We start from the raw sequence: 21410 nt of genomic DNA, 5'->3' as shown, positions 1-21410 counted from the left end.
AATCTACCAGCATTCCCAGACTTGGAATGTTTATTCTGAACTCCAGCAAAGCATTCCTCGTGAAACATGCGGAGCAGTGCTGACTTGCAGTAGTTTTCCTAAGGCAGCTATCACTTTTAGCCACGCTGTGCTTATAACATTCTAAACTGATCCTTTTTCCCAAACTTTGCTTACTTAGTCTGGTGAGAGAGACAGCCTGACACTTAGTATAGTCCTGGAGTTTTTCACAGAGGATAAAATTCTAGTTACATTGGTGTATCATGGAATTTGTCTCATTGCCATAAGCAAACAGTGTATTAACAACACCAGCAGCCTGCACCCAGTGTGCGGGACCTGTCTCGGGTTATTCTCACCCAGCTACTGAGAATTCCTGTGAAGAACTGATGTGTCACAGCCCTGCAGCTCCCTGGGTCGAATTCCTTACACTTCATAGCTGTCCAGCATAGTGTTCTCCAACATCAGCCAATTCACATTAATAGAACACTTTCATGTGATCCAGGGGGAAAGGGGATCCATACAGCAGCTAGGAGTGAAGGAGTGCAGAAGGTTATAAAAATCAGGGACAGAGTAGTATATTTTAATTTTTATTCTAGAAGAAAACTGGGTAAGTAATTTTTTATGAGTTCTTTAAAATTTAAAATGTCTAGGCTCAAAATGGTTTCCTAATCATGTTTTAGACATTACAAAAGTACAAAAGTAGTGTCTTATAAGTTACAGAAACTTTTCTCCTTACCAGAAAAAAGAAAAAAAACTACAGTGGCTCCTTTGAGGTTCTATAGCTTCATGGTCTCTTGTATAACTTGTTTTACAATCCACATAACCTATAAAGTAGTCTACAGGATGATCTCTATTTACTCAGTATCTTTCTAAGATCGAGAGGCTGATCATTAAATGTGCATGTCCTAAAATAGCTGTTTGAAAAACATGTTACAACATTACAGACTGTAATAGCTATTTGCAAATGCTGGAGTTTTTAAATATGGCTCTCTTCCACCGTTGTTATTTTTTTAATAAATAGTTCTAAGGATTTGTTTGGGGCAGGATTGCTTGTTGAGTTTAAGTTGCCATGTAACAACAAGAATGTGTGTTTCTTATGCAGAAATTCAGAGATAAAATTAGCTGGCTAGTCACTAGAAAGATTATGCAGGTGTTTGACGATGTTCTTAAGTGAGAAATGACTAGATGTTTTGTCCTTTCATGCATAATTATATTTGCTTCAGGCTGTAAACCACAACACTGAACATGTGTATGTAGAATATTGCCTCTGGTGACCCACACCTTTCATAGATGTTCAGGTATTTGGAGTCACTTCTAGCCTTTCCCACTAGGAAAACTAATCAGATTAAATAATATTTCACTCATTTGAGATTAACAAGAATTTGATTATGTTATTTCGAACATTGGTGGCATTATGTCGAAATTTGTCGTCAACATATAAGACCATTGCCACTTCGATTTTTTTTTTTTTTTTTAATGAGCAGGGTGTATATTAGCACAGTGTTTTGGTATGTTTTGTATGTTTTGGAAACTATTTTTCAAGTATTCTGCCTTTAAAAAGACAGGTTTATCTTCAGGCAGAAACTAACAATCCTACAGACAGATGCAAGACGATAATGGCAGGCATGCTTCTATCTGTATTATAAAGTTGGTATTTCCTACAAAATCTGATCTTATCTGAAAAATAGAGTGCTTATACCTTGAATTTTTTTCTCATGATGCATTTATTCAGGATCAAGCTGCTAGTTACCTAGGAGCAGACCTTTTTCCCTTTACACAGCCCAAGATTTGGGTTGGAAACCTGCTATACAGGTAGGAGTTAAGAAAAAAATCCCCATCCCTTCATGTCAAAACTTAAATTATAGATTCAGAGATTAGTTAAGTAGATGCAAATACATACATCCATAGATATTATTTCAAAGGGATTGTGGAAAGGAGAAAGTTTGAAAGGCTGGTAGTTGGCCTATGGGCCATGGATGGAAGATTTAGTTGTCATTGACTTAGTTTTCAGTACCCTGCCATCTGCATCTACAGCTACAACCACCCAATTTTCCACCTTTAAAACAGAGATCTGTGACAATGACAGGCTTAGAACACCAGTTCAAAGCCACTCGAACAGCCTACTGCAGAAAAGAAATAAAATAAATGCCCCCATCTCCAACCTTATACTTCGTACTCACAGGTATGCCTGCAGACCATTTCCCACTTATACAAACAAATAATTTACATCATAAATAGCTTACTTGTTGTTTTGCAGGGCTTGATACAAAGCAAGCGGGATAGAAATAGAAATAGAAGCAATAGTTTGGAGAGCTGCCAGAGCAGGCAGTGGAGGGGGGGAACATCACAGGGAAGGTTTGGGTTGTGAAATCTGTGGTACAGTCCTTGTCTTCATTTGCAACTTCCAGTCAGCTGGATGGAAGGTATTTTTGGTTGAGAATATTCCTTTCTCACCACTTGAAGCTTTCTTTAAAATTCTCTTATATCTGTCGTATTTTATGGCAGTATTAGAGAATGGCACTAGTAGAGAATAGCAGCATTAAAGAATGTTTTTATGGTAGTGTTAGAGAAGGTTTGAGCTGTTATGCTGGGCAGATTTTAGCCAGTGCTGTGCTGCCTTTTCAGTGAGGGAATTCAAACCAAACTTTCACACTGACCACTGGCCTTTTTTCTGGAAATGTGGGTCTTCATTCTGAGGGAGGTGAGACCAACTAATCAGGCTTCAGATCAACCTCTGTGTTTTCTGCTGCCAGCGGAACAACATTTATAGAAGCCCCTTAAGTCTGTAACAAATCTGAAAAGAGTATAATTTTACCCTGCATCTATGATCTAAGCTTAAAGCTAAACAAATAGCTTAAATTCAGTTATTTCTACATTCACTTGCAGCAACTAATGGTTTGAAGAGTTGAACTGCTGACAGCCGGTATAATACTAGCGCCACTACAGATTATAGGGTTTTTTTTTTTCTTGACATAATCCTTTTGAAGCACTGGCTTCTAAAAATCACACAGCGAAACAAAGTTCAATTTAATTTTCATATGTTTTCCTTAGAACCTCCTGAATTCAGGGTATCATGAAAATATATCAGTTGATTGAGGTACATATACAGAATATACAAGGCTCAGCAAGTTTGACAAAATACTGAACTACATATTCTTGCCAAATTAAATTTGTCATATAATGCTAGTTAGGACTTGACAGGCTCATTTACTTCTCTGGTTTCACAGCAAGCGTATGATCCAGCTTGGGCTCTTGGATCTTGGTGAAACCCAAAACTCAGCCAGCTCCGAGTCTTGGATTAGGATATGTTTATTTGCTTCATGTGTCGTGTGCTGTGGGGAATTTTATAGGACTGTAACAGGACTGTACATAGATAAAAGGTAAGACCAATTTATTCTGTTACCTAGATAAAAATGTGCTTTTTCCAAATACATGTCATCAGAAAAGATTCTCTGATTCATGGCAAGCTGCCTGGGTGTATAGTGGAAACACTTGTTATTGAAACATAATGTGATATCATGCTAATATTTATTTTGTATATGAATGGTTGCTGGATTTGAAACAGAAATATTTTAGAAGGAAACAGGACCAGCATAATTGTAAGAAAGCAGAATCATGAGATAATGTCCTTAGAGGCAATGAAAGAAAACAGAAAACTTTGTTAGCAAACCAACACTACAGCTCTTTCTGCAGAGTAGATCTGACTAAGGAATTAGTCAAATTAGACCAAATGGCATCTATTTTCAAAGGAGTTCTTCGGGAAATAAGATTTCAGAACATTTTCTTGCTTTCCCAAAATGTGCTTCCTTCAGCAAACCTGTAAAAAATATAGCTAATTTGGGGAGATATACACTAAGATAGAGGAGGATCCGTCCCTCAGCCCTATTTCCTATGATTATATGAAGTGTCAGTCAAACAGCACCATTTCTGTGCACTGAAGGTTCTGTGTCAGTTTTCATTCATCCTCCAAAAGAGGCAGAGAGGATGTATCTAGATCTTCTAGAGCAAAACCAGGTTCTGATGGTAATACACATGGACATCGTGAGCAACTCCTAATTGAAGCCAGAAGTACAAAGTTTGCTACAGTAAGGGAAGGGGGGAAAAGTACAAAAAAAACCAGTTCATGAGTATCAAAAGCCTAATTTTTACAGCACAGCTTAATAAATCTGTACAGCTTAATAAAAATGCCTAGATTTTAATGTACTCCATTTTGGTTTTTGCATGGTATAGACGGAATTCTCCAACACTTCCAAGGGATGTGTGTGTGATATATTATCCATACAGAGCTGTCTTTCACTTTTGTTGCTGTTAGCCTAGTATAAAGTGAGCTGTTGACCTATTTTTCATCCTCACAATAAAAAGCTTTGGATTAGACTATAAAGATTTCTGTTTCATATTTCTGTATGTGTCTGTGTATTATATATACAGCATATTGATACAATTGAAACTACAGTAATTATTATTAACTGTTGGAATAATTTGCATGACTACTTGTTACATTGTCTATTACTCACAGTTTCCTTACCACTTCCAACCGTAAACCGAAAATTATACTTAACCACTTTCTTTATGAGAAAAAGCTGATTTTACCCACAAATTTGGAGCATTGCACAATTTTATTGAACCCATATGAAAATCTCTGCATGACGCAAGGGGGCAGGAGGTTTAAATTCACAGTCTACATAAAGTTGGGGTTTTTTTCAGTTTCTCTGGTAGACTCTTAATTCATTGCACTGTTCACATCAAAAGGTGATGTGTGTCAGGAGCATTGAGTATGGAGATATTCTTGCATTCTAATAAACTAGCCTGAACATTTCTTAATTGTCACACATAGAGTATTTAGTCCCTGCATGAAGACTTGCCAGCCCCAAACCAATATTCAAACCGTGGCACTATTAAACCATTTCTATTGGTAAAATACTTCAAGAGTTTTGGAAGCTGCACTTAAGCCTTTTGCTTAACATATCCTACAATGTCATTATATCTTTCTATGGCAAGTTCTGTTCTTACATCTGAAGTTTAAAGAGGTTTGATTAAACACGTAGGCTATTAACCTTTTCAGAGAGGAGTGTTTTTCCTTTCTAGATGGACAGGACTTCACCAAGGAACCCTTAAGGATTTTCTCATACAGCGGAAAAGAATCACATCTGGATATAAGAAGATCCCAAACTTGATTCACTTTAGCCCATTAATTACAGAAGGTGGCACTGTATATACTCCAATTGTACATGAACTTTGAACTGGACAAACAGTTGCAGGCCTTATTTTATGCTCATTGATTTCAAATACTGTTAGTATCCAATTTGGGGTACTAGTGACTGATACTTAGTTCCCTACTTTCTGTCATAGTCATGTTAAGAGTAGAAGTTTTGTATCTTTCCATTTACTCATATCTCAAAGTGCTTTGTGACTAAAAATAATTAATGTTACTGGGAGACAAAAGTGCCACCTGTGAACTTGCACGTAGCACCAGCCTAGGCATTCTTTTTAATATTAACTCCTGCTCTAACAGGAAAAGCTGTTTTTTGCCAGCAAGTCAAGGATGTGCAGCACAAAAAGGCACTTGGATCTTTAATATCCAAAAGAGACAGTCAGAAGGCTTGCATAAACATGTAATATTTCTACCTGAAAGATGAAATCTCGAAAAAAATCTGACAACCAAAAAACCTGAGTTCTGCTTTTCCTGTTGTGCAGGTCTTGTGCCATCGTTCAAGATATTGGTGCAGGCTCTTGGGATTTCGGACCCCAATGAATTACCATATTTACTTTTGAGTCCACATCCAAATATGGATCCAGTCACTGGATTACAGTGATAGCAGTGATACCTTTTGTAATTTTCTTAGAGATGAGAACAGCTCCATGACAGTGCACAAATAGATAAACAGTAATAAATAGAAGCCAACTGCAAAATCAAATTTCATCTGTTCATCTGTCAAATTCTATCTGTTGTAATGACGAAAATCAAAATATCTAGAGCCAATGTTCAGAAAACATTATTAGATTTTGATGTTAAAGTCTTAATGAGATGAAAGGGGAAATTCCCATCTTTACAAACCAGGCTGTTGGCAGACTCGGGAAGCCAATATTGCCGCCATTTACAGGTGATTTCCAAAGATTCTTTTCCCAAATTTTAACTCAGTATTACAATCCCTGCTGAAAAATGTAAATACAGTGCCTAATTATGTATAAATATATAAATTACATATAAATATAATTATGTATAACAACAATTATTTTATGAGCCTGGTTTCCAGGGAACCGTCTCCAAATCAAAACTGAGATTGAGTTCAAGTACTGCAAAGCCTGCAACTAAGCTATTCACTGATGTTGAAGAAGTGCCAAGGGAAAAATATACCTGTAAATTAAGAGTGAACTTCTGAAACCGGATATTGTTTATATTAGTGGAAAATGATGACAAGAGTATAAATAGTGTAGACCCAGCAGGACAAGGTAATATGTTATGAGTTTAAATCTGTCGTTAGCAGAAGCTGATTAGGTTTATGTCTGTCAAAAGGATGACGACTCGGGCCATCTGTAACAACAGTGCGCAGCTTAGTTAACTTTATCTCCTCCAGCCACCCTGGATCACTAGGACAACTTCCCACCAACATGGCATTAGATCATCTTTCAAAAAAGCCACTGCCACTAAGGCAAACATCAAGAGCTCCAATTTAGAGGAGCAAAGGCAGTTTAGGCAGCAGTCATTGTCCCCAGATCACCATCAGAACTTCAGGGACTGTCTTTAACTGACTTCTCAATCTTGTTTTTCATGCCTGTTTAGTTAAATCAGAGCAGTCAAGGGGGAAAATAGGTTTATAATTTGCATTCGTATTCATTTTTAAACATTCATTCATTACACTAATTTTAAACATTTTAGCAGTGACAAAACAATGGTAATGCCAGTAAGAAAGCATTCTTGTTATTATGCAATTGTTATCCTTTGGAAAAAAAGCACATAAAATTATTTTAACCTTACTGTTTTTCTTTATTTATGATATCTTTAATGATACCTCTGTGATGTTACTGTGCAGAAAAATGTTATTGGCTGACCCTCACTAATAAGCCTAAGGGAGTATTTTGGTCCTGATTAGCCTTGAAATGTGATGGGGTCTCTTTGTGCAGGGCTAAATCAGTGTAACACCCTTGAGAAAAGTCCCTAATCCAGTCCATATTCAGTGTAAAATATAACCTATTATTTTAGAACAGCAATGTTAAATGAAATCAGTAATCATATTCATTCTGTACTGATATTGTGAGGGCTGAACACTAGGTCTAGTTTCCTGCTTAGTCCAGGATAACACAATATATTAATGGCCTAATCACTCAAGCCCTCTGTGCCTCAGTTTCTGCTTTGGTAAAATGTCAACAGTGTTATCCCTCTTTCTAAATCAGTGAGGAGTTTGCATAAGTAATACCACCTAAATGCTTATTGTACTTACTTAATATAACTATTTTCAATGTGCAGAAAATTGAAGAAACTCAAGTTTCATTTCAAAGTAAATATTTTTTCAGCCAACTTCAGGATCTTTGTAAACAAGGACTCATGCCTTTATGGAGACCATCTTGACTACAAAATTATTTCAGATGTCAGTGACTCACTTCCCAGAGTTAGTATATATATAATAGTATAGTATAATATAGTTACAGTATAGTATAGTATATAGTATATATAGTATAGTATATAGTCTATAGTATAGTATATATAGTATAATATAGTTAGTATAAATATATTTGCTTGGACTACAGTGTGAAACCTACCCCTGCTCTGGCTATTCATAAACTGGTTTGTGTGCAAATCTCCTGAGACAATTATTTTCATAGCCTGCCATCACTACTGGTAAAATACAGCACATCTGGTGTGAGAATAATGCTCACTGCTAAATATTCAGTAGCCGAGTTTATAATCTCATTTTTTCTCACCCAGTGATCAAACAGCTATTACGAAATTATGAAAAACAGCTTCAGGCTAAATGGTGTCTAACTGAGGATGAAGGATATAACCTGTATATCATGTATGCATTAATATATACATATGTAATACATACATGCATGTATATGTGTTTGAGTGTATGTATACATGATTAGGTACCTGTGTTGGGTCAGCACAAAAAATCAATAAGCGTGCACCCCTCAGCCAAGGAAAGTCTCTGAGTGCCGTAGACTTTCCAGAAGCCCCAGAACGAGTCCTGCGATATTTGTGCGGGCATGAAGGCTGTGTGAGCACGGAGCCCAGAACGCAGCTGCAAGCTGCCCACTCTGACATGTCAACACACACCTCAGGCCAAGAGAGCCGGGGCTGGCATCCTGCTGCCACCCGCGATTCGGGCAAGACAGCTGCCGACAGCTGGTTCAGGCTCCACAGCCAAGAGGGGATTGTCCCGCTCTGCGCTGATCTGGTGCGGCCTCACCTGGGCGCCACAGGATCAAAAGGATATAAAGCTACTGGAGAGTGTCCAGAAGAGGCTACGAAGTTGGTGAAGGGTTTGGAGAGGAAGCCGTATGAGGAGCAGCTGAAGTCACTGGGTTTGTTCAGCCTGGAGGAGACTGAGGGCAGAGCTCGTGGGGCTGCAGCTCCTCACAAGGGGAGCAGGAGGGGCCGGGCTGAGCTCTTCTCTCTGGTGACCCAAGACAGAACCCGAGGGAACGGCAGGAAGATGTGCCAGGGGAGGGGCAGGTTGGACATGAGGAAAAGGTTCTTCACCCAGAGGGTGCTGGACACTGGAACAGGCTCCCCAGGGAGGTGTCACGGCCCCAAGCCTGACGATATTCAAAAAGCGACTGGACAACATCCCCGGACACATGGTGTGAATTTTGGGGTTGTCCTATTCAGACACAGGAGTTGGACTTGATGATCCTTGTGGGTCCATTCCAGTTGAGGACATTCTATGATTCTATGAAGAAGGAAGGAAGGAATCTCTGATCTGAGCAGCTTCATGCCCTGCCTCTTCTCTCCCATTCTCCTCAGCTCCCAGAAAACCAGACCCTGTGGCAACTCTTGGCTCTCACTTGTATTTCCACTTAGTATCTTGGCCAAGGGGAAGAGAAAAAAGGGAATGCATGGACAGATGAAACAGGTAAACGCTACAGAGGGAACAGCAAAGAAAATAGTTTGAAGGAGAAAGAACCTGAAAAGAGGCAAGAAATAACTTCCCCTGTGATGCATTCTTCCCATGCCTTAAATGTGTCTCTAGAGCTGTTAAACCAACTGGTCCCCACCTCGCTTATGCCTCATTTTCTGACTCAACATAATATGGATTTTTGTCTCTCTGAGTTGTGTCCCACCATCCCCAGTGCTGTGACTGGACACCACAGCAGGCAGACTGGGAGCACAGAGCCAGCAGGTTCTGAAAATCCATTCTTTACCTCAAACCTCCCACCACTCCTTCCAAAACTGCCCCAAGTCAGAGTACTGTTGGTCCTGCCTCAGCTTTGAGGTTTAGGAACAGGGATCCTTTGAGTGAAAGACTGCGCATTTAGAGCAGGAAAACATACATGCACTCTGCCAAGTTGGCTCTGGACTTGAAATATACAGTCATATCTTTCTCCGAATCCAAATATGGGTGAGATATTTTTCACAAATCATAATCATCTGTTTATAAAAGGCAGGCAGTAGTAAGAAGGAAATAATTCACCGTCCTGCACAATGACAGGCACAGGGTGACCAGGTGAGCTATATAGGTCAGCCCGCCCTATAGCTCCCAAGCCCTGTTAGCTGGTTGTGGCACTAGGAACTTAAATACAAAGCCTTTATCCAGCTCTCCATTGCCAGATATTCCATGTGGCCAGAAAAAGAGTCAGTGCCGCTGTGTGTTTTGTCTGGATCAACAGCCTTCCCACCAATTTAAGCGCTGCATATGGAATCTGGTGAAAAACTGCTGGTATAAATGCGTTTTGGAAAGAGAAATGCTCCAATACTTAGATGTTATTTTTTGGATCATATATATTTTGAAAAATACTTGTGGCATCACTTTTAAAGATTAAGTCCTCTGCATTACTTTGACATCTTTGGTTGGTGCAAAGAAGAGGGAATATGTATGTGCTTGAAACACTTAATGCTCCATGCTCAAGAGAAAGATTATTCAGATCCAAAGGTGTGGGCATTGAGCATCCTCGTGGGACTGGGAAATAAAATACAAAACTTACCCGAGACTCATGTTTTCCAGAGAGGCAGTTAAGGGACGAGCAGGATACCCTGTGGTGTCCAATGTGACACTCAAAATCTCTTTTAGGCAACAGAATCACATCTAAGATTTCCAGAATCACTTTTATTTATTATTGCGTGAAACTATCTAGTATTATGAAAGTTCGGTTAAAAGCTGAAATGACTGACTTTTTTTTTTTTCAGCTGGGAGAATATTCCTAGATAGAATGTAAAACAAAATTAGCCCCCCGATGCTGCTTTAGGCAGGATACCTCCTGATGGAGGCTTGAACAACATTAACTCAAATTCCAGCATAGTCTGGCAACTGGAGCGTGCTGAGGAAGCCAGTGCTGACATCCCAGTTCTGCCACTTGGGGTTTTTTTTTATTTTTTTTATTATTATTATTATTATTATTATTATTATACCTTAGGCAAATCAATCTCCAAAGAAATATGAGTCCTCTTCTACACCATTTGTGCCACAAATGTTTAGACGAAAAGATTTGAAGGAGGAAGGAGATACTATCCTGACAGAGACTAACACAAGAGGTGAAGTCTTGCAGAAACTTAATGTCTCTCACTACTTTCTAGAATCACTTGTAAGGGTGCTATGCATGATAAGGTGGTCACATTTTTCTATAAGTCTTATCACTAGCATATCCAAGTATGTCATTACCATGAGCCTGAAAAAAACTTTTCTAAACACTTTAGCTATGTGAAGAGGTTGAACCCCATCAGAAGTTAAAAGACTTTTGAATCACAATGTTGTTTGTTTGGTTTTTTTTTTCCAGGTTTCACACTGTAGCAAAATAATTCCCATTCAGTTCCACCCAAAACGCTGTGATTTTGCAACCCAACCACCTCTGGTGCTGCGATTGAAACCCCACAGTGCACTGGCATCCTTTTAACTGTCTTAACCTGTTTTTTAAAAAATTCTTTTGTCTCTTAGCAGCAGGTACTCACAGTCCCCGTGTTTTTTTCTTTGATACTTGTACATTAAGTGGAGCGAATCAGCCAGGGCTGGGCTGCACCCAAGACCCTTTTCACTTGCTGTCCTTTACATCCTCATTCCTACCCTGTATTCAGCAGTGCAGCCCCGCCAGACAATTTCTGGTTATCCTGGGGGAAGGGCAGCAAAATACCACTCCACAACTCGCACAAAAGGCCAAGCTCAGCTTTTTGTTGCCAAGCGACCTCACGATTTTACAGCAGATCCAGCTGCTGATGTTGCTAAGCAACATCTTTCCCATCAAGTTGTGCACTTTCAAATCGTTACGTGTTTACTAGTTCTCATAGGATTACGTTTTCCCTCCCAGATCTTGATATTTGCTCTTTTAGAATCTGTAAGAAAGCAAGGGCTGAAAGCCTATCATAGATGAGTCGTTCTTGCAGATCTCTATGATATTGTTCTAATATGCAGAAACTATAAAAGATTTCGCATTAGTTACATCAAGATCAGAGAAGAGAGAAATTCTGAGCACCTCCCCTTTCTTCTCTTACCTGTGGGAGTAGCTGCTGTGCAATGGCACGCTCCGTGCTTCAGCACAGCTTTGCTATGCTTTATGTGTAGCATCAATCACGTGAAAGTAAGGAACATAAAAACATTTTCTCTTATTTTGGCAGTATTTATACCGTAAAGTAAAAGGAGCTCAAACTAAATTGTCTTACATAAATACCTAAAGTAGCATGTATTCAGTATATAAGAAACTAATGTATCTGAGCAGTGTGTGGTTGGTAAGCATACCAAATATTGTATATACTAGGATTACATTCGATCACTCATGACAAATTATTTGGACTTACTGAAATGCCTGACTCATTATCCCACTACACAGCTTACCTTTAAGTCTGAGCTGTGTTTTCCCCTAGTTTGAGACCCCCAGTCCTCCTGGGTTAGATCTTCATCTGATCAAGAAAAGACGGGTCCCTGGATGAGCATGAAGTTTTGGTGAGGAAACACAAGGGAATTCCAGCAAATAATAGTAAAGCAGCCTGATGTGAGCACTTCTATCATGAAATCAAAGAGAACAAATGGAGACATCAGAGAATGAGGAATGCTCCCGCAGTTAGTGGTTTATGCAAACTGATTTGAGTTCGTACTGGAACAGAGCAGAAGAGCAGCATCTGTGTAGGTGGGAACAACTCGCAGTGAGCAGGTGCTGCTCGGGATGGTTGGGATAAAACCTGAGTGCATCCTAATTTAGACACGAGAGTGGGTCAGAAATCACAATCCACTACCAGAAGGTCCTTTTCCCCAAAGTCTGTCCCAGACAATTGTTGTGCAAGGCAGTTTCTTCACTTTCACTTTGCGACGTTTTCTGGCCTTAGCTTTAGAAATGGAATAGCACCAAATATGAGTTCAGTTTCTGTTTATGAGGAAATAATGCGGGTAGCAGGAGTGAGGATATATTACCAGGCTTGTGTTTACTTGAGCTCCCACAGGATCCCTGTTCATAGATTCATGGCAGAGAACCCAAACAAAAACATTGCATAATTTGTTGTCTATAGGCAATGAATTTTACAATGTCCTCTTTTGTTTTCTGTGGAAGAGCACACTAGAATTTTGATTTGATGAACTTCAGCTTTTCTGGTTTCTGAAGTGGTCTGGGGAGACCAGAGAAAAGGGGACATGACAGCTGCTTCCACATCTTTTAGATTTCCAGTGTCACTATAGATCTTGCCTTGAACTCTTAGAGGTATAGCAAAGGTTTATTTGACGTATTGTATTACCCACACGCCACCAAAGTGACTCGTATATACTTTATGACCTGGAAAAGTTCAGGGAATACAAGTAATTTATTTCTGATCTGTGGAATTCTTTGATCAGTAACAGAGGCTTAAGGTGGTATAATAACGCTGGAGGCTTGGATTGCTGGATCACCAACAAAAAAAGATTACAGAAGTAGTCCCTGACCTTGCAACTCTTCATTCAAAGTCTTCCCATGCCTAATGTTCTCCAGCCAGATGTTTGTAGACCAAGACTTTGTGGAAGAGAGAACAACCACAGGAAAACCAGCATGCAGCATTTAGCTACCCGGTGAAATTCCTGCCTCTCATTCACGTCAGATATGAATTTGTCATGCCAGAGTCACCCACAGGTGACAACTCCTTTGCTGTGTGGCACCAACAAGCACCACTGGTGTCTACAGAAACTCGTTAATCACATGGAATTGCCACTAATGATAAATACAGTGTCTTTTGTTATCAGCTGTCTTTCCAAGCACCCCTTGGTGGAAGCATCACTGGAACGGACAATGAGCATTAATTATGACAATTAGCTCAGCCATAAACCAGTACTTCTTGCAACATCACATTTCAAAGGGTTTTTGTCATGTCTCCACCCTTCAGGATGATTAAATGGGAAATTATTTCAGCATAACCTGAAAGGGAACATGAACATTTGTTAGCAGGTATTGCCGAGAGCTGTCGAGAGTAATATGAGAAAATTAAAGACAAACTTAAATTCCATAAACAAACTTGAAAACAAAATGCTGAATAGATATTCCCCCAATACTAATTTTCCCTTGAAATATATCCGTGCATAACTGCAATGTGGTGCTTTTACTGTTTGACAGAACAAGTTTTGTGGTGCAAGAAGCATCGCTTAAATCCATAAGCCAAGACACAGTAGAAGTGAAGTATGTTTTAACCAAAATCCATTTTCTCCGGGGTTGCTTTTGTGAAATCCATAAGCGCTGGATTTACGACACGCAGAGCCATGGCAGGATCCCAGGAGCTGGGGGAGGAACTTTAACTTGTTTTCTTTTCTTGCCTGGGGTGGAGGCAAGCTGGTTGTTCAGCAGGTTCTGAAGGTGGGTCCCTGCAAGAGAGCCCACAGTTCATGTCAGTCTGAGGAGAAGTAGGAGAAAAATCAGGTGAAAAAGTGGGAGGCGAAGATGGGAGGAAGGGTTTGAAGACATGCTCTAGAAGTGTCAGCGAATCCAAAGCTGCAAGATTAATCAAAGAATGTAAGTGAAAAGTTAAACATTCTCTCACTCGCTTTCAGGAAAACAGGGGTTTTTCTGCACAAGTACTAAAGTCTTTACGGGCTGATCTGACCAATTTGGTACCAGTGAGCCATTTTTGAGATATGTAATGTTAAAATAATTTTAATAATGACATGTAAATTTTAAAAGATAGTATAGAGAGATGAGAAAGATTATCTTTTGGTTAACCTATGTTTATTTCATGTATGGATTTTTAGCATGTTTATAATGTTTATTTGAAATTCTATACACATCATAAAGCACTTGTAGTTTGCAACCTAAGTAACGCTTGTGCCTTAGGAAAATGTTTTAGAAATAATGTATGTTAAAAGGATTACGATAATGTTGTAATCTGAAAAATTATCATAGTTATTCTGCAATGTAATTCATGAATTATCATTATCACGTCTCGTTATTGGAGAATCTATAATGACTTTATTCCCTATTTTTGACATTTATCTTCATTAGTAAGCAGCTGGTAATGCGAGAATTTTGTGACAATTGTGAAATTTCATGCTCTAGGGAAAGAAAAAGAGCTGGGAAAAAAAAATCAGGGGCACAGAAATGCCAATATACAGGCTGTTTCAAAAAAATGGAACCGATTTCAAATTGAAATTACTTTGAAATTGGGTCCATCTTTTTTAAACACCCTGTATTCACTCCTAGGGAAATGTGCTGCCCGTTGCGGGAAGCTTATTGTTATAGCAGAGTTATTATTTATTTTGTGTCCATTGAAACCTTAGTTAGCTGGTCCAACAATGTGAGAATATTTTTTATATCAACACATATTTAAAATATTATAATCTTCACATCTTTTCTTGGAATGTTTCACTGAGCTGGGCCCAAAAACATTTGATTGTGCACACTGCTTCGTGCTGGAGTACTTCATACTTGGGAATAGTGATTGTGAAAATATTACATAGAATCTTTAATTTAGTTCAGTACTATTTTAAAACGGGAGAGGATTTGACAGTAATCTCAGCAGAGAAAACCTAGTGTTGCTAATTAATCTCTAAAAGCGCAATCCCGGCCCCAGGGATTTCAACAGGAGCAAGTTCAAGCACCAATATATCCCCTGAAGATTCTCAAGTTTAAACAGAGCACGGCACCAAACTTTTCTCTCTCTCCAAGCCTCCTGTGAAGAAAAATAATCTTTTAAGTTTAAAAAAGTGTACTGCAGGAATAAGTAATAACATTCCTTGAAAGCTTATATGGTTTTCTTGGCTAACAAACCACAATCTTTCTTTTACAGCTTGACTTTAATTAAGTTTTTCTTGACATATGCCACAGATGAATCTCACTTTCTTTGGGAAAAAAAAAAAAAATCGAAGAGAGTGGGTAATTTTCACATGTCCAAGAATACAATAAACACAGTGAATTTAAATTCCTGGCCTCCAAAATAAAATGTCTAGAACAAGAAGTAAATATCTCTAAGTGAATCTCTATTGTGTACATTTACTATTGAGTATCCTTTTCAAAAAAATACAGACATGAATGATACCTGGGGAGACACTAATTCCAAAGCTGCTGGTTGCAGTTCTAATGCTCTGAGGATTTTTTTTGAAATTAAATAATTAGAACTGAACTAGTGTAAAGCCAATAGTAATTAAGGCGGGTGGATACTGTTAACTGTAAAGAAAATGTTTGGATCATAAAATTGTCAGCAAAATAATGCCCAAGAAAAGCAGGGTATGACTCCAGTGATAAGGATAAAAAAATGACTTTTTCTGAAAGCTGAGTGCACATATGGAAAACTGTTTGTGTTCCAGTGAGGGTGATGTTTAATGTTGTGATTCTGACAATATGATCATGCAGCTCCGTCCAGGATCTCCAAGACATAAGAGTGGGTTGAATACAGTTAGAACAATAAGGTTTTCGTACGGGCTGTGCATCCAAAGTAACTTGGGCAAGGAAAATGCCTTTCTGCTCAGATGACACGGGATAATCCAGAAGCAGAGTAACAAAGCTGAGTTGCAGGGAGTGTGTTTCCGGGTAAATGAAGCCAGCGTAGGGAAGCCAGCAGAGACACGTTCCGAAATAAAAGCATTAGGATTTATGACTTAAAATCATGATTCAACTGAATGCCAAGAGGGTGGCTGAGATGACAAGCCTCCAAAATTTCCAGAGTTTTGTGTTGCGGGTTTGTTTTTTTTTTTCCCCTTTTTTTGATTGGTTGGTTGCTTTGGGGTTTGTGTTTGGTTTTGCAGAAGCCTTACAGCTTTTTTCTTTTCTTCCAGTGATCTTTCTTTACTTGCTGTGTGATACCAGACGTCAGCACCACAATGGGCAACGAGAACAGCAGTGCAGAAAACCAGGTGAGCATGACAGTGTTGGCTTGTTCCTTCCCTGCCAGCCCAGAGCAAACCCTACAGAAATGGGTTTCACCAACCACTTGCCCCGCGTTTTTCTTCTGCTCCCGGTTACGCTCCTATTTAAGTGTCGTTAATGGTAGTTGAAGGTAATGTTTTTTTTGGTTGTTTTTTCCCTTGGCGATGACACTGCTACATGAGACCAGGTGCTGGTGGTTGCTCCCTGGGGACATGGACAGTAGTTGTGGAGGATCCCCATGGGGTGAGCAGGGCTGGAGCATCCCCCTCCCCAGCCAGGGAGTTGGGGGGTGATTGGGGGTAACTAGGGGGCAACCAGTGGCAGCTCCAGCCTCCTGCTGAGATGGAGGGGCCAGGATGCCAGTCTGGGGGGGCCATGGCTGTGGTGGAGCAGGACACCAACATCCTACGGTGTTGCTGGGGGAACTGGGATGGGATCTGGGCCATGGGAGGATGGGGAGAAGCCCCAGGAGCCAGGCGATGTCTGCGGTGCCCTCAGAGCACTGAGAAATTTACACCCGTTTCACAAGGATGTGTTGCTGATGCATGTTGGTGTGTGTTGGTTTATTTTTAAATACTAAATAACTAAAATTAAATAAAGGGAACCCATATGCCATGGCAAGTCCTGTACAATTACATTAGAAGTTACTATGTTGATATAAGTTTGAATAAATGTTGTCATTCATTAATTTCAACAGTTATAACACCACATGTTTCATTCTCTCTTCTTCCATACATTACAGCAGATGATAAAATGCACTGATGTTAATTTTCCTTCCAGTTCAGGTCTCAGCAGATCTGCTGTACCCCGTGCATTGCAAAGTGCACCCTCTCAAGGGTTTAAAATTTAAATTTAAATTAAATTTAATTTAAAATTTAGCCAGATTTTTCATAAGGAACTTTTAAAAGAAAAATCTTCTATAATTCTCAGTTGTTCTGGGCAAGTTGTATTGTTAGGCCAAGATTTGGTCCCAGCTTTTTTAAGCAATTGCGAAGCGGTAAATGTGTTCATTCCTATAACTAAGTAATGAGAATTTCTTCTCCAATGCGTGCAACTTTCACTTAGGAAGTTTTTGAAAGTCAAATACATTTCTTCAGGAGTCCTCCTGAGGCTGAGAAGACTTTAGTTAAAGTTATTGAATTTATTAAGAAATTTAATAAAAAGCTTTTCTAATAAGGACAATAAGCTCCTGGTCTCCATTTCACACTAAAAAACGAACTAACAAACAAACAAATGAAAACACCCAAAACAAGTGCTAGAAAATAAATGCTAGAAAACCAAATTACTTTAAAAGTGACTGTTAACAGAGAAAAGAAACAAGAAGTAGTAAAAATATCTTAAAAGCTACTTAATCTGCTGAATAGCTATTGAAAAAGTATTGCTTAATGAATAGTGAAAATTTATGCATCCACCGAAACGTTTAAATATGTTCATTTTTAGTCAGAAGTTCCCAGCGCAAATAAAGTCATCCTTATACCACCAAGCCAAGGAGCACAGCAGGTAGTGGATGATGAAACTGGTTTGCATGGTTTGCATTTCAAAATGTAAGCATCAGGCTTGGCCGTGCTTTTTCTTCTGCATCTGCTTCTGGCTTTTGTTTTTCACACTGACTGGAAGTTTGCAAGGCAGCAACATTTAAGTTTTCAGCAAGTTGTAAAAAATAAATCTGTTTTCTTTTAACTTTTTTCTTTGGTGGCAATCTACGCTTTGGAGAAACGGCCTCGATTTGACCCTCTTTGCATGCTGCTTTTCCTTCCAACTCTAACACAATTAAAATAGCTCAGTGGGTGTTGTTCTTCTACCAATTGACAGGAGCTGTTGTTTTTGTTTATGCATTTATCAGAGAACACCATGGCCCAGCTCTAGCTCTCAGCTGAGTCATTTAGAAGCCATACACATGGTTTGTATTAAAGATGGGAGGTCCTCCACTAAGTTTAGAACTCATTTAATAAGAGGGAAGATCTGTGGAATAAATGTGCTACTATGGAGAGCGTAGTGGGCGCTTAGAGAAAAAGTAAATACCTAATCTGTCTCGTAAAGACCAGCTTCTGAGGAAAAGACAATTAAATTTAGTAGAAATGAGCAAAGACAATGCTTGGATAAAATAAATCTGGGGCCAGCAGTATATTTAACAATATGTTATGTATATTAACCATGTTCTGGTTTGGTGTAACAGGACGCAAGGTCCAGGCTGCTGAGAGGTTTTAGGTTGGTGCCCTGTCCTGTTGGAACGGCAAAGCTGGCTTCCAAACAAGGGGCTGTCAGTGCCAAAGCTTGTTGGGCTTATGCTAAATATTACTAAATATAAGCTGGTTTTGAGGTGTATTTGCCTTGAAAAGCAAAACTCCACATGAAGAGAAATGTGTTTAAAAAGAAAATGAAACAGTCTAGAAGAACGGGTATTTTTACACGGGTTGGCCCTTGAGATTCAGCCTTTAGCAGGGAAAATATAGGGGAATGAAGGAAATGTTCCTTAATGGGAAGCTATGGAAAGTACCACGGTTTCTGGAACCGGAGAAGGTCTCAGCCATCGTGCTGCCCATTAAACACATCTTCCTTCATCCATCCAAATGCATTGGGTGGTGTAGAGGAATAACAAAGTCTGTCCTCAGGCTTCTCCCTGATTTTTCTGGACAGCCAGATGTTCAAAAATCATCTGTGTGGCCGTAATAAAATGAAAAGGCTCATAGTTTTGTAGAGAGTGATGTATTCGTGTGCTTTCTCAGCCCTTGATACTCCTGATAGCCTGGGCTCAGATGCCAGCTGGTAAAGTTCCACTTATAAACAAACCCAAGCTTATTTTCTAATATGCAATTATTTTAACTCAGGTTTTTAATTCTTGCCACTCTGAAGTTCTGAAGAGAGCTATCATCTTTCACAGCCTTTCTCACGAATACAGAAAACTCAAAGTTACCAAATAATTGTAAAGCCCTTTGAAGGTGAAAGCTGCTGCTGAATTGAAATTCTAGCAGCATGTATTTTGCTCCACAGTTGAAGAGGGAATTTCAAAGTCAGTTACTGCATAAGTTATTCCTATATATTTTGCTTTTTCCTTTTTTCTCCTTTGTTTTCTGAATAAGCAACTAGCCAAACAAAGCAGGTTATCCCACATCTATGTTATTGTCCGTTTCTCTTTAAACGTAAATCTTAACATGTGGCTATCTTTTTTGTTCTTGTGTTTTTTTCTGCTGTGAAATGTATAAGGTACGTGACATAGGCATAGTGGCCAGAAGGACCATAACTTCTGAAGAGTCCGTTTGTCTGAAGCGTCATGTTGTGTCCCTGCTGGGGTTTCTGCGTTTAACTGTTATGAATAAATGTGACTGCTGCACATTCTGCAGCTAATAATCTACATTATGACTTTCCCCATATTTCAGCTTCTTTATGTTTGTGCAAAATGATGAATCTAGTTAGTTGACACGGTTCTTCTTTCAGATCCCAGCATTATGGGGATCAGCAGAGGATGCACTGGGCACGTTGGCAGCTTCCCAGCCTTTAGTCTCCATTCCCTCAGATGAGAACTGGGCAAATTCCTCTGAGCTCAGGTGCTCAAACTGTGTGTTTACATACATTTTGAATAGTGCAAGAACATCTGTATACATTCCATTGTTTATATTCAATTTCGAACAAAAATACATTCCCATTTCCTGCATAATAATTCTGCCTATAGCATTTTAATGAGGTACCTTATACAGGCTTTTGAGTTTGTTGTATCCATGTGCTTCACCTCTTTTACTCCCTAAATTATTATTTCTTTCGTTTTTCTTCCGTTTCATCCATCGTACTTCAGGAGTGCACAGGACAGCAGAACTGTCCAGAACTTTCAGCCAACGTTTGCCCACAACAAGGTGTCGCTGGCATTTGGGTACTGGCCAGCGAGCCTATTGTTGATGCTCACGTCATTCTAGCATCCCTCCCATCACCATACTCATTAATGCTTACTTATAATCATAATTACTACTGGTCCAATATTCTATGGTGAGTAATGCCAAGTATTTGTTTGAGTTTACACAAAAAGAACATTGTCTGTTTTGAGAGACTTATACATCCACTTATGCAAATGCAGCAAATTCTGGGACACTTCCCACTGCAATGAATAATTATTATACTTGTTCTTGTCTTCCTTGTGAATGAAGGAGGGAAGATGAAAGAAGAATAAAGATTCAAAGTTGTGACAGGGTTTTTCATTTGAAAGCATAGTGAATAGGAAGTTGGGAGACTATTCCTCCTCTTCTGAATTAATGGTTAAAGCTTCCTTTGCAAATGTAATGCCACCACCATTCCTAGTGGGAAACATACATTTATGGGTACAAATGAAAAGTATTTTATATTTATAATATAATTATTTACCACATTTCTCTATTTAGAAATAGTGCGAAAAAGTTGGACCTTCATTTTCCACAGCTGTCGGTAGTTAGAAATTACTAGGCAAGCAAATACTTTCAGCTGGGGAGCACAACAGGGTTTAGAACTCAGCTTGGAGATGACTTTGCCAATAGGACTTCATATAAACCTAACAGCATCTTCCCAAGTGCTCTCCTGTTAGGCTGCTAAGAACCCCTCATCAGAAAGCTGCTTTAGCTAAAATTGTATTGCCTGAAAACAGCAAGTTATAGGATGAAGATTCTTTTCCCAAGATCATCAACTTTATTCTTTTTCCTGTTATATCTCATGCACCTGCTGTTGTTAAGAAAATAATCTACTCACTCATCAGGTTTTCATCCAGCTCCAGGAAAGGGACTAAGGAAAATAAGAACCTGCAGCAAGACTAGTGGATTTACAAGGATAACTGTGAATTTTCCTCTGCCTGCTGCAGATAGATGACATAAACAGATGGAAAAATTTGGTTAACAAGAACCACGAAACCAGTTACAGACACGGCTATGCTTCATTTAGCCCAGCGCAGACTCAGACTATGTATGTTCAAACAGATCAAGGCTTAAACAGAGCGGCAAGTT

General features: G+C 39.2%; 1 protein-coding gene across 13 annotated transcripts in view; it reads left to right on the top strand.

The window, feature by feature from the left end:
* The first annotated feature begins 504 nt into the window (after positions 1 to 504).
* The window catches only part of TACC2 (transforming acidic coiled-coil containing protein 2), a 145337-nt gene continuing 124431 nt past the window's right edge, over positions 505 to 21410 (top strand). For 10 of the 13 annotated variants that reach the window (XM_065639061.1, XM_065639055.1, XM_065639062.1 and 7 more), the window contains exons 1-4: positions 505 to 604; positions 3225 to 3377; positions 16362 to 16439; positions 17893 to 17952. In XM_065639061.1, the coding sequence (XP_065495133.1) occupies positions 16407 to 16439; positions 17893 to 17952 (93 nt within the window). In that variant the 5' untranslated portion in view covers positions 505 to 604; positions 3225 to 3377; positions 16362 to 16406. Of the gene's footprint in view, positions 605 to 1729; positions 1810 to 3224; positions 3378 to 16361; positions 16440 to 17892; positions 17953 to 21410 lie in introns of all 13 variants that reach the window. The other 3 variants (XM_065639050.1, XM_065639051.1, XM_065639056.1) reach the window with 3 other exon arrangements.

The sequence above is a fragment of the Caloenas nicobarica genome, chromosome 7 (genome assembly GCF_036013445.1).
Source record: "Caloenas nicobarica isolate bCalNic1 chromosome 7, bCalNic1.hap1, whole genome shotgun sequence".
Classification (NCBI taxonomy): domain Eukaryota; kingdom Metazoa; phylum Chordata; class Aves; order Columbiformes; family Columbidae; genus Caloenas; species Caloenas nicobarica.
The sequence above is the reverse complement of the archived record's forward strand: the minus strand, read 5'-3'. Positions and strand labels throughout refer to the sequence as shown.